Raw genomic sequence first — 11,628 nt, 5'->3', positions numbered from 1 at the left:
CATCTCAACACTGATTCCTCTGCAGATGACAGGGGCAGATCTTTGTAAATAAGGAAAAAGCTTCACCTTGTATGTACAATGTACACCGTGCAGACTGTCAGACAGCCAGTGATGTTACCTGGAGGAAATGGACGTGATCTTCTGTGTGTGAAAGCTGCTCCAGCTCAACGTCTCTCCTCCTCAGCTCAGCAATCTCCTGTTCCAGTTGCTCCAGGAGTCTTTCAGCCCAACTCACTTCAGTCTTCTCCTGATCTCTGATCAGCTCTTTCACCTCAGAGCGCCTTCTTTCAATGAAGCTGATCAGCTCAGTAAAGAACCTCTCACTGTCCTCCACTGCTGTCCGGGCAGAGCGCTGTTAGGAGATACAGAGGAAGGAGGGCTATACATTTTAACTAGGCCTTTCACTCAGCTCTTACTGGGACCCCAGACAGCCTGTTCCCCACAGTGTGGCTCAGTGGGATTGAGCCCCACAGGGCTGGAAAGTGACCCAACACTGGGCTCCTCACTGGCTGACTGGAGGAGAGCCCTGACTGAGCCCTGAAATGGCTCTTCCAGCAGCCAGCTGTTGTCTTCTCCTCTGGTCAGTACCCACCTTGAGTGACTGCACAGCCTGTCTCAGATCCTGCAGCTCCTTCTCTCTCTCCTGGATTCTCTGCTGGAATTTACTCCGTGTCACCCCCAGCTGATCCTGTGGACAGATTATTTTTTCATATCATATTACAATATTCAACTTTCCAACCTTTCCAATTTATGCATTCAAATAAATATTTAACACCACAACATGCTTGATGTACAGCAGGACACTATGAAGTGTACTGGCCTTACAGGTAACTTCTAATAAACTGTGTGAGAGAACTAACTGCTCCAGCCGTGTTGATTCCCATTCAGGGAGTGAATAGGGGGGTGAGGGGTGTGAACAGAGCTGTCACAGAGAGCTGACCTGGGTTAACTTCCTGCTCTTACTGCTTTATCATTGTTGACTTTAGACCTGGAAATTATTGTGTTGTTTAGTCATTTTTGAAATGTATAAAATATTTTGAAATAAAATCTACTTCATAAATTAAAAAAATTCAATAATGCACAGTTCATTAACCTACTTATTGAAGAAAGGAGTGGAGATGATATCTGTATTCACTGTAATAAAGCATGAGTGTTATGTGTAAGAGCTTAAGTCCTTACCTGTTTCTGAGTCCTTTCTGCTGCAGCTGAGACTGTATCATGGCCTCTGTGTTCATCCATTGTACACAGATAACAGATACACTGCTGATCAGTACGACAGTAAACCTCCAGCAGTTTGTCATGATGAGAGCAGATCTTCTCCTGCAGGTTTCCAGTGGCTTTGTCCAGTTTGTGCTTCTTAAAGGCAGGCGATTCATAGTGAGGCTGGAGGTGAGTTTCACAGTAAGAGGCCAGACACACCAAACAGGACTTGACAGCTTTGCGCTTTCTCCCAGCGCAGAAATCACACACCACGTCTCCAGGTCCAGTGAAACAGTGAGCAGGAGGAGCAGCTTGGAGTCCTGTCTTCTTCAGTTTCTCCACCACTTCAGCCAACATGGTGTTTCTGCCCAGAACATGCCTTGGAGTGATGGTTTCTCTGCACTGGGGACAGCTGTATACACCAGTATGATCATCCTGATCCCAGCAGCCCTTAATACAGCCCATACAGACCCTGTGTCCACAGGGAATAGTCACCGGATCCTTCAATAGATCCAGACAGATCACACAGCTGAACTTGTCCTGATCCAGTAAACCTCCACCTTCAGCCATTTTACTGCTCACAGTGACAGAGACAGAGATAAGTTTTGTTTCTCTGAAACTGTGTGACAGAGAGTATGGGAGTGATGTCCTGGTTCTGCCCACAGCTGCAGGAGGTGTGGTGTTGGACTGAGGTCAGCCTGAGCAGAGAGTGGAGATTTACTCGTCAACGTCACACACACAAACACGCATATGACAGTGTGGTGATTGTTTGTTTAGTAACTTGAATCATGATGACTGAAAGACTGTGCAAAAATATGGAATATATGCACATATATTTAACTGCACTTCATGCTTACTTGAATTCATCTACTTACATACTCTTGGGAGCTTCCAGTTTCTAAAGGGAGTAAAGAGTCATACTTGACGCCCCCACCACACACAAAAACACTTGTACACAAACACACAAATATACAAAAGCACACACACGCACTGTAAGGCTTTAAGCATGGATCGTATTATTCTCTCTCTCTCTCTCTCTCTCTCTCTCTCTCTCTCTCTCTCCCTCTCTCTCTCTCTCTCTCTCTCTCTCATTCAAATTCACATTCAAATGTGCTTTATTATTTTCATGAAAAGTAAACTTGCATTGCAAAAGCAATGAGACATACAAAATACAACCAGAAGAGGGGAGAAAGAAAAAAAAGTAACAGCCCCCCAAACACATACACATACACATACACACACACACACACACACACACACACACAAAGACACACACATACACATGCACTCACACACACACACGCACTCACACCCAGGTTTAAACATGTTTTGTTCATAATATATCAATTTATGAATTTACCAGTATTGGTAATGGACACAGATGATATTGTGTACAGCACCATTATTTAGACCACACCCTCTCTTAATGTATGGCAGGCAGAGACATACTGAGCTCCTGCCTATATCGCAGTGTCCTCTTCCCCCGGAAGAATTTCTCATTTATTTGGCTCCGATTGGTGTTGGATTGAGGTCAACGTCACACACAGAAACATGCATATGACAGGGTGGTGATTGTTTGTTTAGTGATCTCCATGGTGATGAATATCACTGAATGATTGGGTGGAAACATGGAATACATGCACACATTTCTAAGCCATAATAAATGTTTAATTGACATACATACTTATCATTGCAGCCAGTTTCTAAAAGGACTGAACATTCATATTTAAACCTGTCCCCACCACTACACAAAAAAACACACAAATACGTTAATATGCTCTTACAACACTCAGGCATGATCACGCACACACACAATAATACACGCTTCCATACATATTAACATGTACACCCATTGGCAGCTCAGTGAAATAATTTTGGAATTGAAGAGAATGCCAATTTACATTCTTAATTAAAAATAAACTGTATATCACTGCATTCTACATGAAATATATAAAAAAAAAAGATTGACCACACTTGTAATTACAAAGTGCTCCCTGATGGAGCTCGCTAGATGTTATAAACCAGTCATTTCTATAACTACAACGTCCATAATTATTCCCTATGCTGAAGTTAATCAGTGTAAATTGTCTTTATCTCACAATTGCAATGAATTACTTTTGTGTAATTATACAAAATGTGTGAAATTAGTTTTGATAGCGCATGATCAAACAATTTGTATATCAAAGCGTTGGTCATTCCGTTGCTGAACAGTATGGTGGAGTATAGAGAAACCCATTCACAGTTGGGTGCCAGCACTTTTTGGCAGGTAGTACAGGCAGCAGCATTCTCTTGAGTGTCCACCTCCATGGACGGGCACCAGAATCGCCTCTTCACAAACTCCAGGGTGCACCCAGAACCTGGGTGACCCATTAGATGGGAGGAGGGTGCCTGCTGGAGAATCTGAGATTGAGCAGATTTAGGAACAAACAACCGGTTATTAGGATCAAACTCCTTCCTTTGTGCTTCCCCTACCATGGTCTCTGTGCCCCAGGTGACTGGAGTCATATTGAGGTAACTGGGGACAATGGGGTCAGGATCCCCCTCCTTACAGGTGGAGACTCAGGACATTGCGTCAGGTCTGCTGCTCTTAGAACCTGGACGGTAGGAGATAGAAGCTGAAATGGTTAAAGAGCAGCACCCATCTGGCCTGGTGAGGGTGGAGCCTCTTGGCATCATGGACGTAGGCGAGGTGCTTGTGATCAGTGCCGACCAGAAAATCCTGTTCTGCTCCCTCCCAACCAGTGACACCAGTCCTCCAGGGCAGGCTGGACAGCCAGCAGTTCCCGGTTGAAGATGGTTCAGGTCAGCCAGGGTAAGAGGGGGTGTTAATTAGGCACACAGGTGCAGGTGTGGATCCTTGGCGGCTCTTGGTCACAGCACAGCCTCCACTCCCACATGGGAGGCGTCCATCTCAGTCCAGGTACTCAGCAGGCACCTGCGACAGGTCCAAGCGTGGTGGAAAGCAAGGATAAATAACTCACTAAGACAGTCAGGGGCTAAACCATTTAAAGCTTTATACGCTAACAGCAAGACTTATAGTCAATTCTAGATTTGACAGGCAGCTAGTGAAAGATTTGAGTACTGGACTGATATGTTCCAATGTCTTAGTTCTAGTAAGAACCCCAGCAGCAGCATTCTGTGTCTGTTTAAGATTTATTTCCAGGATACATATGATTGCATGCCATGGTTCATCATAAAAAATTGAATATATTCAACTATTTTTATACTTTCTGTCAATATATTGTGCAAGGAAGGGCAGGGTTTATGGGTAAAGTATCTGCTCTCCAGACTGTACCTGCTCACACGGATCCCTGGGTTTAGGGTGTCACTATAGGTGTGATCGGCACAGGGTGTCGACAAGAACAGTGACAAACACAGGGGTCCAACTCTTTGAACATTATTATGACTGCAGTCCAGGAAATGCAGACAGGTGGAGGTGGGCAGTGAGGAGGGGGGAGAGGTGTGATCTTTGGGCATGCACACACACCTATCACAAGGCCATCTCTCATCTGCCAGATTAGCACCCCCCTCCGCCCTCTCAGTCCAGTACCCAGCCACTAACCTGGGAGATGAGACTGATCACAAACATGGTGCCCCGTGCTGGGGAGACACTGAAGGTGTACAACCAAAACCAACAAGGCCCTTGTTCTCTCATCATGTTTGACTGCTCACATTGACAGAGACGGAATTTGGCTTCGTTTCGCTGACAGAGACAGAGTGTAGTTTTGTTTCTCTGACAATAAAGTTTTGTTTCTCTGAAGCTGCGTGACAGACAAAAGGAACAAATTCCTGGTTCTGCCCAAAGCTGCAGGAGGTGCGGTGTTGGAATAAAGCCAGATTAAATACAGTTTTATTATCACACACACAGGCACGCATATGACAGTGATTGTTCAGCTACCTGCATTGTGATGAGTAGTTGCCCCTCCTTGACAGAGGAGAGCTGAGGCCAGTCAGAGACGCCTGAACCTTACGCAGGTCCATCTTCAGAGCACCCAAGAGACAGTAAAGCCCAGAAACTTGGTCAGAATGAAATTCACATTTCTCTGGTTTAACAAACGAATAACCTTTGCAGCACTTGATGGACATGTTTAACATGCTCAAGCAGTAACCTGGAAAGAAAATTAGAATATTGTTAATTTACACAAAGACAAACAGATTGAGCACCTTTGTACTCTTTGATAGACTGGAACCAGCAGGAGATTGCGACCTAGTATAAAACCACTGCAAACAGAAATGCCACAAGGTTTGAAGAAGTTATGATTCATGCAGACAAATGCTCTGCAGGTTCAGTTTAGTCTTGGTTCTTGAAGACTAAGGCGCAGGGTAAGGGTACAAGTATGAGCTGCAGAGACAGACTGTAAAAATAACTAACAAGGGTTTTAATAAACATGAAGCAAAAAAACAACAAACAGGAATAAAGACAAGAACTAAATACAAACCTGGGAACTTGAGAACAGGAGAAACTAACAAAGACTAGAGCACATGTGAACACAAGAGGCAGGCAAAGCAAACACTAGAACCAAGCAAAGAAGTAATAAACACAAAGAACTTAAATCCACCGAGGCACAGGTGAACACAGTGAGCAGAAACAACAAAAACACGTGAGAATGAACTGAATCATGAATACAATGACTGAAACCAATGAACTAAACAGGGAAACAAACAGGCCAGTTCTGTCATACGAAACGAAAGAAAACCAGGTATTTACTCCAGGTTTAAATGCTTAAATGTGCTGTCTGACAGTGCAGTGGAGTCCTGCCATGATCCTGCTGCTCCTGATTCCATGCTAGTGGCACTAATGTCAAGTGATATTTTATTATCCTCTTTTCATTTGGTTGCCCTAAAACAATCACAATACACAACAGAAAACTGTTTTTCTGAAAGATAAAATGCTGAACGGAAACTTATGGCTGCAGGACTGAATGAGTCTCCATACCTGGTGTGTATTTTGTGTTGTAACAGTCAGCCACTCCCCCATGTACTCTTATAGCTGACTCTGGTACAGTGTGGCACTGCAAGGGGTAACTACTGAACTGCCTGTTCCTGCATGCCTAATGTTAGCCAAGCTACTGATCAATTACATTACAGACACATAGCAGAGGCTCTTATCCAGAGCGATGTACAGTAGTGGAGAACATCAGTGTTAGCCTCAGGAGGACAAAGTGTGACATCACCAAGAAGGCACAGAGCACTCATTTATAATCACCAGAACTGAAGTTATGTAAAAATGAACTCTAGGAAGTGAACTATTCCTTTTAAAATGCATCATTAAGAGTTAACTAGCTCAATCTAACAAGGAAGCAATAACCACAGACCCCACACCATTTGTTTATTTCATTCTTCTTGTAAACAATCACACATTAGGACCCAACAAGCCCAGTATAATGCAAAACAACAACAGCCATGAAACCCAAAGAGTCTTAATGATTTTACAGCAGCACCTCCATATAAACGCCATTACCATGATGCTCTGACATATCCCACACACGGTAATGTGTGGCATGGTGAAACTAAAATGCATGAAATACCCTTAAATAAAAGCTGAGAATCTGCAGTTTAACCACACGTGAATACGCTGATTACAAATATAAAATAGATGAGTACAGAGCCAACTCAAGAAAAAATATGTCTTTGCCCCAAACATTATGGAGCTGACTGTAATATTGGAATACAAGCATTAGAGTGACAGGGTGTGCATGAATGTGAACAAAACATAAGTTTTATCTTTTTTTTATTCCACCCATTTATCCGTTTTCTTAAATGGCTAATTCTTGGTCAGGGTGTGCTGGAACCTATCCCAGCATGCAGTTGGCAAGAGACAGGAATACACCCTGGACAGGTTGCCAATACATCGCAGGGCACACACAGCATTCACTCACTCGCTCATTCCTGCTGGCAATTTGGAGTCCTTGAACAGTGGGAGGAAACCCACACTGAAAGGCCCTTGGGATTCGAACCAAAAACCTTCTTGCCGTGAGGCGACAATGCAAGTCACTGCTCCACCGCAGAGCTTGTAATTTTCACCCAGGTCTGAAAAAACCTGACCAGAACGCCCTGATTCTGACATTTCATGCAGGGCTTGGTTGGGGTTGGACCCTTTGTAGCTGGCCCTTTAAATTTTGAGCACAGAGCGCTGTGTGAGCTGGATGGCAGCTGTAGGCCAGCGAGTCTAAGCTGAGCTCTGTGAGTGACAGAATGGACGCCTCAGAGCCGGGAGAAAGAAGTTATAGTCAGGGGAGAATGAAGTGAGGCAGCAGCCATCGAAAGGAAAATCTGAGGTCTGGACAAACTTTTACATGGTTTTATGATCAAGCTGTTTTCATTTCATTTGTTCATTTCATTGTTTTATTAATTTAATTAATTTTCTGTCGAATTTGAGTATTTTTCCCTCTCTTTATTTAGAGCTGATTTTCCTTTCACTCTCTGCCTCATCTCAGATCACACAGTTTTACAGAGGATCCAGTACCAATGAAAAACCCAGGATAGAGGGGCTGAGTGAATGTGGTCTGGACTCTGTGCAGGAGGGTCATTGTGTCAGAGACGCTGTAGAAGGACAGAGTTCCTGCCCTGTGATCCAGGTACACTCCTATTCTGGAGGAGCAGGGATCAAGGATTACAGTGCTCTTATTATTGTGCCAGAAAGAGTAACTGAAGTAGGAGCTGCCCAAACTCCAGGACTTGTTATTACATCCCAGACCACAGTCATAATCCCCCCCTTTCCTGCTGATCTCTTTATATGACACTGCTAGAGAAACCTCATCATCCACACTCCACTCAGCCTCCCAGTAACAGCGTCCAGACAGACCCTCTCTGCACAGCACTTGGGGCCAGCACTCAAATCTCTCTGGATGATCAGGATATGACTGGATCTCTTTCTCACAGGTCACCGCTCTGTTCCCCTCAGACAGACGGAGGTATTGATTCGCTGTGTCGGGGTCCAGAGTGAGCTGACAGAAATCTGATGGGAGAGAAGAGAGCTCCACTTACATATTTTACACATTTCACATATTTTACATATCAAAAAAATTTACGATCAATGTCTTTTTGTTCACACTTAGCTTTTTATCCTTGATCGTATCTTTTCAATTACTTTTCACTTAATTTTTTAATTTCTTCAATTCTTATTGTACTGAATTTTCACCTATTGCTATGATCATAAATATTTTTATATTAATCCATATTGTTCTTGTAAATTTCTTCACACAGCCCTATTCTAGGACATACTGTATATTATTATATATGATCCATATGTTTAATACCAGGATGACTACAGCTTAATTTACAGGGATCTGACTGTGAAGAGGAGGTATGAGATCCCTAAAGCAAGTCCGTTATGAATATAGAACATTATATAAATCATCTTTTTCTTCATATTACCTCAAAATCTCATGTTGCTTCATTGTTTTAATTAAGGTTTAATTCCAGACTCACATTGTAAGAAGTCCTCTCTGGTCCTGGGCACAATATGGACTTCTTCCACTATAAAGAGAGAGATCAGAAGAAAGCTTAATTCCCAAAAGCTTAATTTATGAATGTCCCTCGCTAACACTAACCCACTCTAACCAGGGTTTACCCCAGGAAACCAGCGGAGGGGGTAGTGCCTCAGAGGGGAAGCAGTGGCGGTGTGAATCGGTGGGCTGTGGTGTTTACACGGTATCACCTACACCTGACCTGCTGAAAACATGACTATACCATATAAGTTTAGTTAAAAATGTGAACATAATGGCTCAAGATAATATGATGGATATCTGAACAGGGCTGTAAATTAACTGGTGCTAGTATGGTCAAAACCCGGAGCACAGAGAATAAAACAGTGGTACAAAACTTAAGCGTAACTTCTATAACAAAAAATAAAATAAAATAAAATTTAATTCTTGTGATAAAACATAAAACATAAAACAAAAAGTATTTCAGCCGTAATAACCTATTATATAAATCTTTGATAATTCCGCCTTGCAGACGTCCTCCAGTTTCTCTCTCAGGTCAGAGACAGAATTCCTCAGAGCCTCAAAAGAGACGAGTGGACTGACAGTGATGCTGGGAAGGTCTCCAGGTCCAGAAAGGGCACAGAGAGACTGACAGCTCTGCAGACGGACCAACAAACAGACACACAGACAGTCAGACAGACAGAAGGACAGACAGACACACAGACAGAAGGATAAATAATAGTCTCAATACAGATTCTTGAGCAGATGTCAGTAACAGATCTTTGTAAATGAGGAACAGGCCTCATGATGTATGTACAATCTCATAAAAAACACGTTTTCAGTGTACAAAAATGTCAAGTTACTCAAAAGTATTGATATCAAAATGACGCCAAGTTACAGTACTACAAACAACATAGGCTATCTTGCCTCACCGAAATGACATAAGATGTATTTCAAAGCAATGCTACCCAATATTTCCTAAATTCTTCTTACTCCCTAGGTCGCATGTGTAGGGTGAAATAATGAAATTGCGTAGTTGAAACAATATGTTTTTAGCAGAATGGGCATGTAGGTGAAGGTTGACATGATCACGGAGTATAGTGCGAAGTAAATGGAGTGACCATGAGCGAGCTTATATTCCTTATCGAACGGTGTGGAGTGGGGATGGCTGGTTTAAGCAGCCACACCTGCCCTGGGTCAAGCTAATTAGACCTGGCCAATTGGATAATTGGTTAAGAATTAGATAATTGGCCAGGCTAATTGGACCCAGGAACAGGAGTGGCTGCACCTGTGCGTAGTGAGGTAATCACTGCGCACAGGTTAAATCTGCCATCCCCACTCACACGGGGAGCCTCTCTGTCATGACAGTTTTAACATCTGCTCCTTGGCAGTAACATCTTGCCAACCCTTGTAAATAAATCTGGACTGCTTGAATATCATCTCCCTGTGTCTCTGTGCTGGAGGGCCCCAAGGAAAGCCACTTCGGTGGCCTGTGGCAGGCGTGTTTGCCACAAACGCTATGCATAACAATCGCTATAAAATGCCAGCTGTTAAAGTGGAGGGTTAAGTAACGTGTGAAATCTATTGCACTGCTGTGTTTTTTTTTCATGTTCGGTACTAGTAGTTATAATTATGAGTGAATCATATTTTTAAATGTAATGTTTTAATGGGGAGTTGCAGAACGTACATACGTAGTAATTGTATGTGGATAGATAGAGAACAGGGCGAGGTAACATGAATGTAGAAACATGGCGTTTGCTGATAAGAAGGTTTTGTATGGTAGCCAAGTGAAGAAATGTAGTTAGTAGAAATGGCACAGCTGTGAACTGGTGTAACTTTTTAATAAAAGGAATACATTTGCCGTCATGAAATGCATATGGGTGGCCATGAGTATGTTTTGGTAAAGCAAATATAAGCATAAGAGAACGTTAATGTAAAAGAGGAAATTATCTGCCTGAGAACGAGGCGGGATTCAATCGTTCAACCGGAGGTTTACCAGTCTGTCACTTTGTTAGGGCAGCACCATGACATAGCTATGCAATGCGTGAAATATCATTAGCAAACCTGTCCGTGGTTTTAAAGAAGAACACAGGCGAGTTAGCACAGAATAGCTCCCGTTGAATCCACATAGCTTTGCAATATTGTAGCCGGTTAACAATTGAACGTGCAGACGGTACCTCATAATACAGTTCGGGGAACGGCTGGTAGATATGGTGCAAAAGCAATAATTGAGAAGTAGTAGACAATTATTAGTGAGGGTAAAAGCAGGTTAAAGAAACATGTTCCTAGCTGGGTTTTGAACCTCAGACCCTGTGTTCCCAAGACTACAACCTTACCCACTAGGCCACAGGTGGACTAGCTGTTGGTACTGAAAATGTTTCAGAGTAAAAAGGTATGGGTATTTTGCGTGTGTATGCAAGTTTTTCATTGGGTCGTGTAGGTGAAGATTTGGCGGGTGTCGGTAAAATGTCCAATGGGGAGACATGTTATTAGTGGGATAGGCGACAGGAAAAATAAGAATGAGAAGAACAATGAGAAGAAGAAGAAGAAGAAGAAAGAGAAGAAGAAGGAGAAAACGCAAAATCCCCTTAGTTTGGGGCTTTATTGTGTGGACATGTGAAGTTGTTTATGAAATCTGTCTGTTGAAATGGGGTCAGAATGTACAGAATTTAATGTTTTTAAGGGCTGAGTGTCTGTGGCTGTTGTGGTTATTTCTGTGGGGAACCCTGAAAAGTGCCAAACTCTCGGTGCTGTATAGGTATGGGGCATGCCCCCGCCAAGGCGTCATCCCATATATACATAGTGCTGACAGTCATACAGCCAGTGATGTTACCTGGAGGAAATGGACGTGATCCTCTGTGTGTGAAAGCTGCTCCAGCTCAGCATCTCTCCTCCTCAGCTCAGCAATCTCCTGCTCCAGTCGCTCCAGGAGTCCTTCAGCCCGACTCACTTCAGCCTTCTCCTGATCTCTGATCAGCTCTTTCACTTCAGAGCGCCTTCT

General features: G+C 43.1%; 1 protein-coding gene across 11 annotated transcripts in view; it reads right to left on the bottom strand.

Annotated features, from left to right (window-relative positions):
* LOC135254211 (tripartite motif-containing protein 16-like) overlaps positions 1–11,628 on the bottom strand; it is a 95,227-nt gene that overhangs the window by 22,731 nt on the left and 60,868 nt on the right. For 3 of the 11 annotated variants that reach the window (XM_064334293.1, XM_064334294.1, XM_064334300.1), the window contains exon 6: positions 6,568–8,158. The exons of 1 other annotated variant lie outside the window; for it this stretch is intronic. In XM_064334293.1, the coding sequence (XP_064190363.1) occupies positions 7,629–8,158 (530 nt within the window). In that variant the 3' untranslated portion in view covers positions 6,568–7,628. Of the gene's footprint in view, positions 1–118; positions 353–592; positions 689–1,179; positions 2,268–6,567; positions 8,159–8,631; positions 8,680–9,124; positions 9,285–11,460 lie in introns of those variants that run through there. 7 more of the 11 variants (XM_064334313.1, XM_064334304.1, XM_064334311.1 and 4 more) reach the window with 6 other exon arrangements.

This window comes from Anguilla rostrata, chromosome 4 (assembly GCF_018555375.3).
Source record: "Anguilla rostrata isolate EN2019 chromosome 4, ASM1855537v3, whole genome shotgun sequence".
Taxonomy (NCBI): domain Eukaryota; kingdom Metazoa; phylum Chordata; class Actinopteri; order Anguilliformes; family Anguillidae; genus Anguilla; species Anguilla rostrata.
The sequence above is the reverse complement of the archived record's forward strand: the minus strand, read 5'-3'. Positions and strand labels throughout refer to the sequence as shown.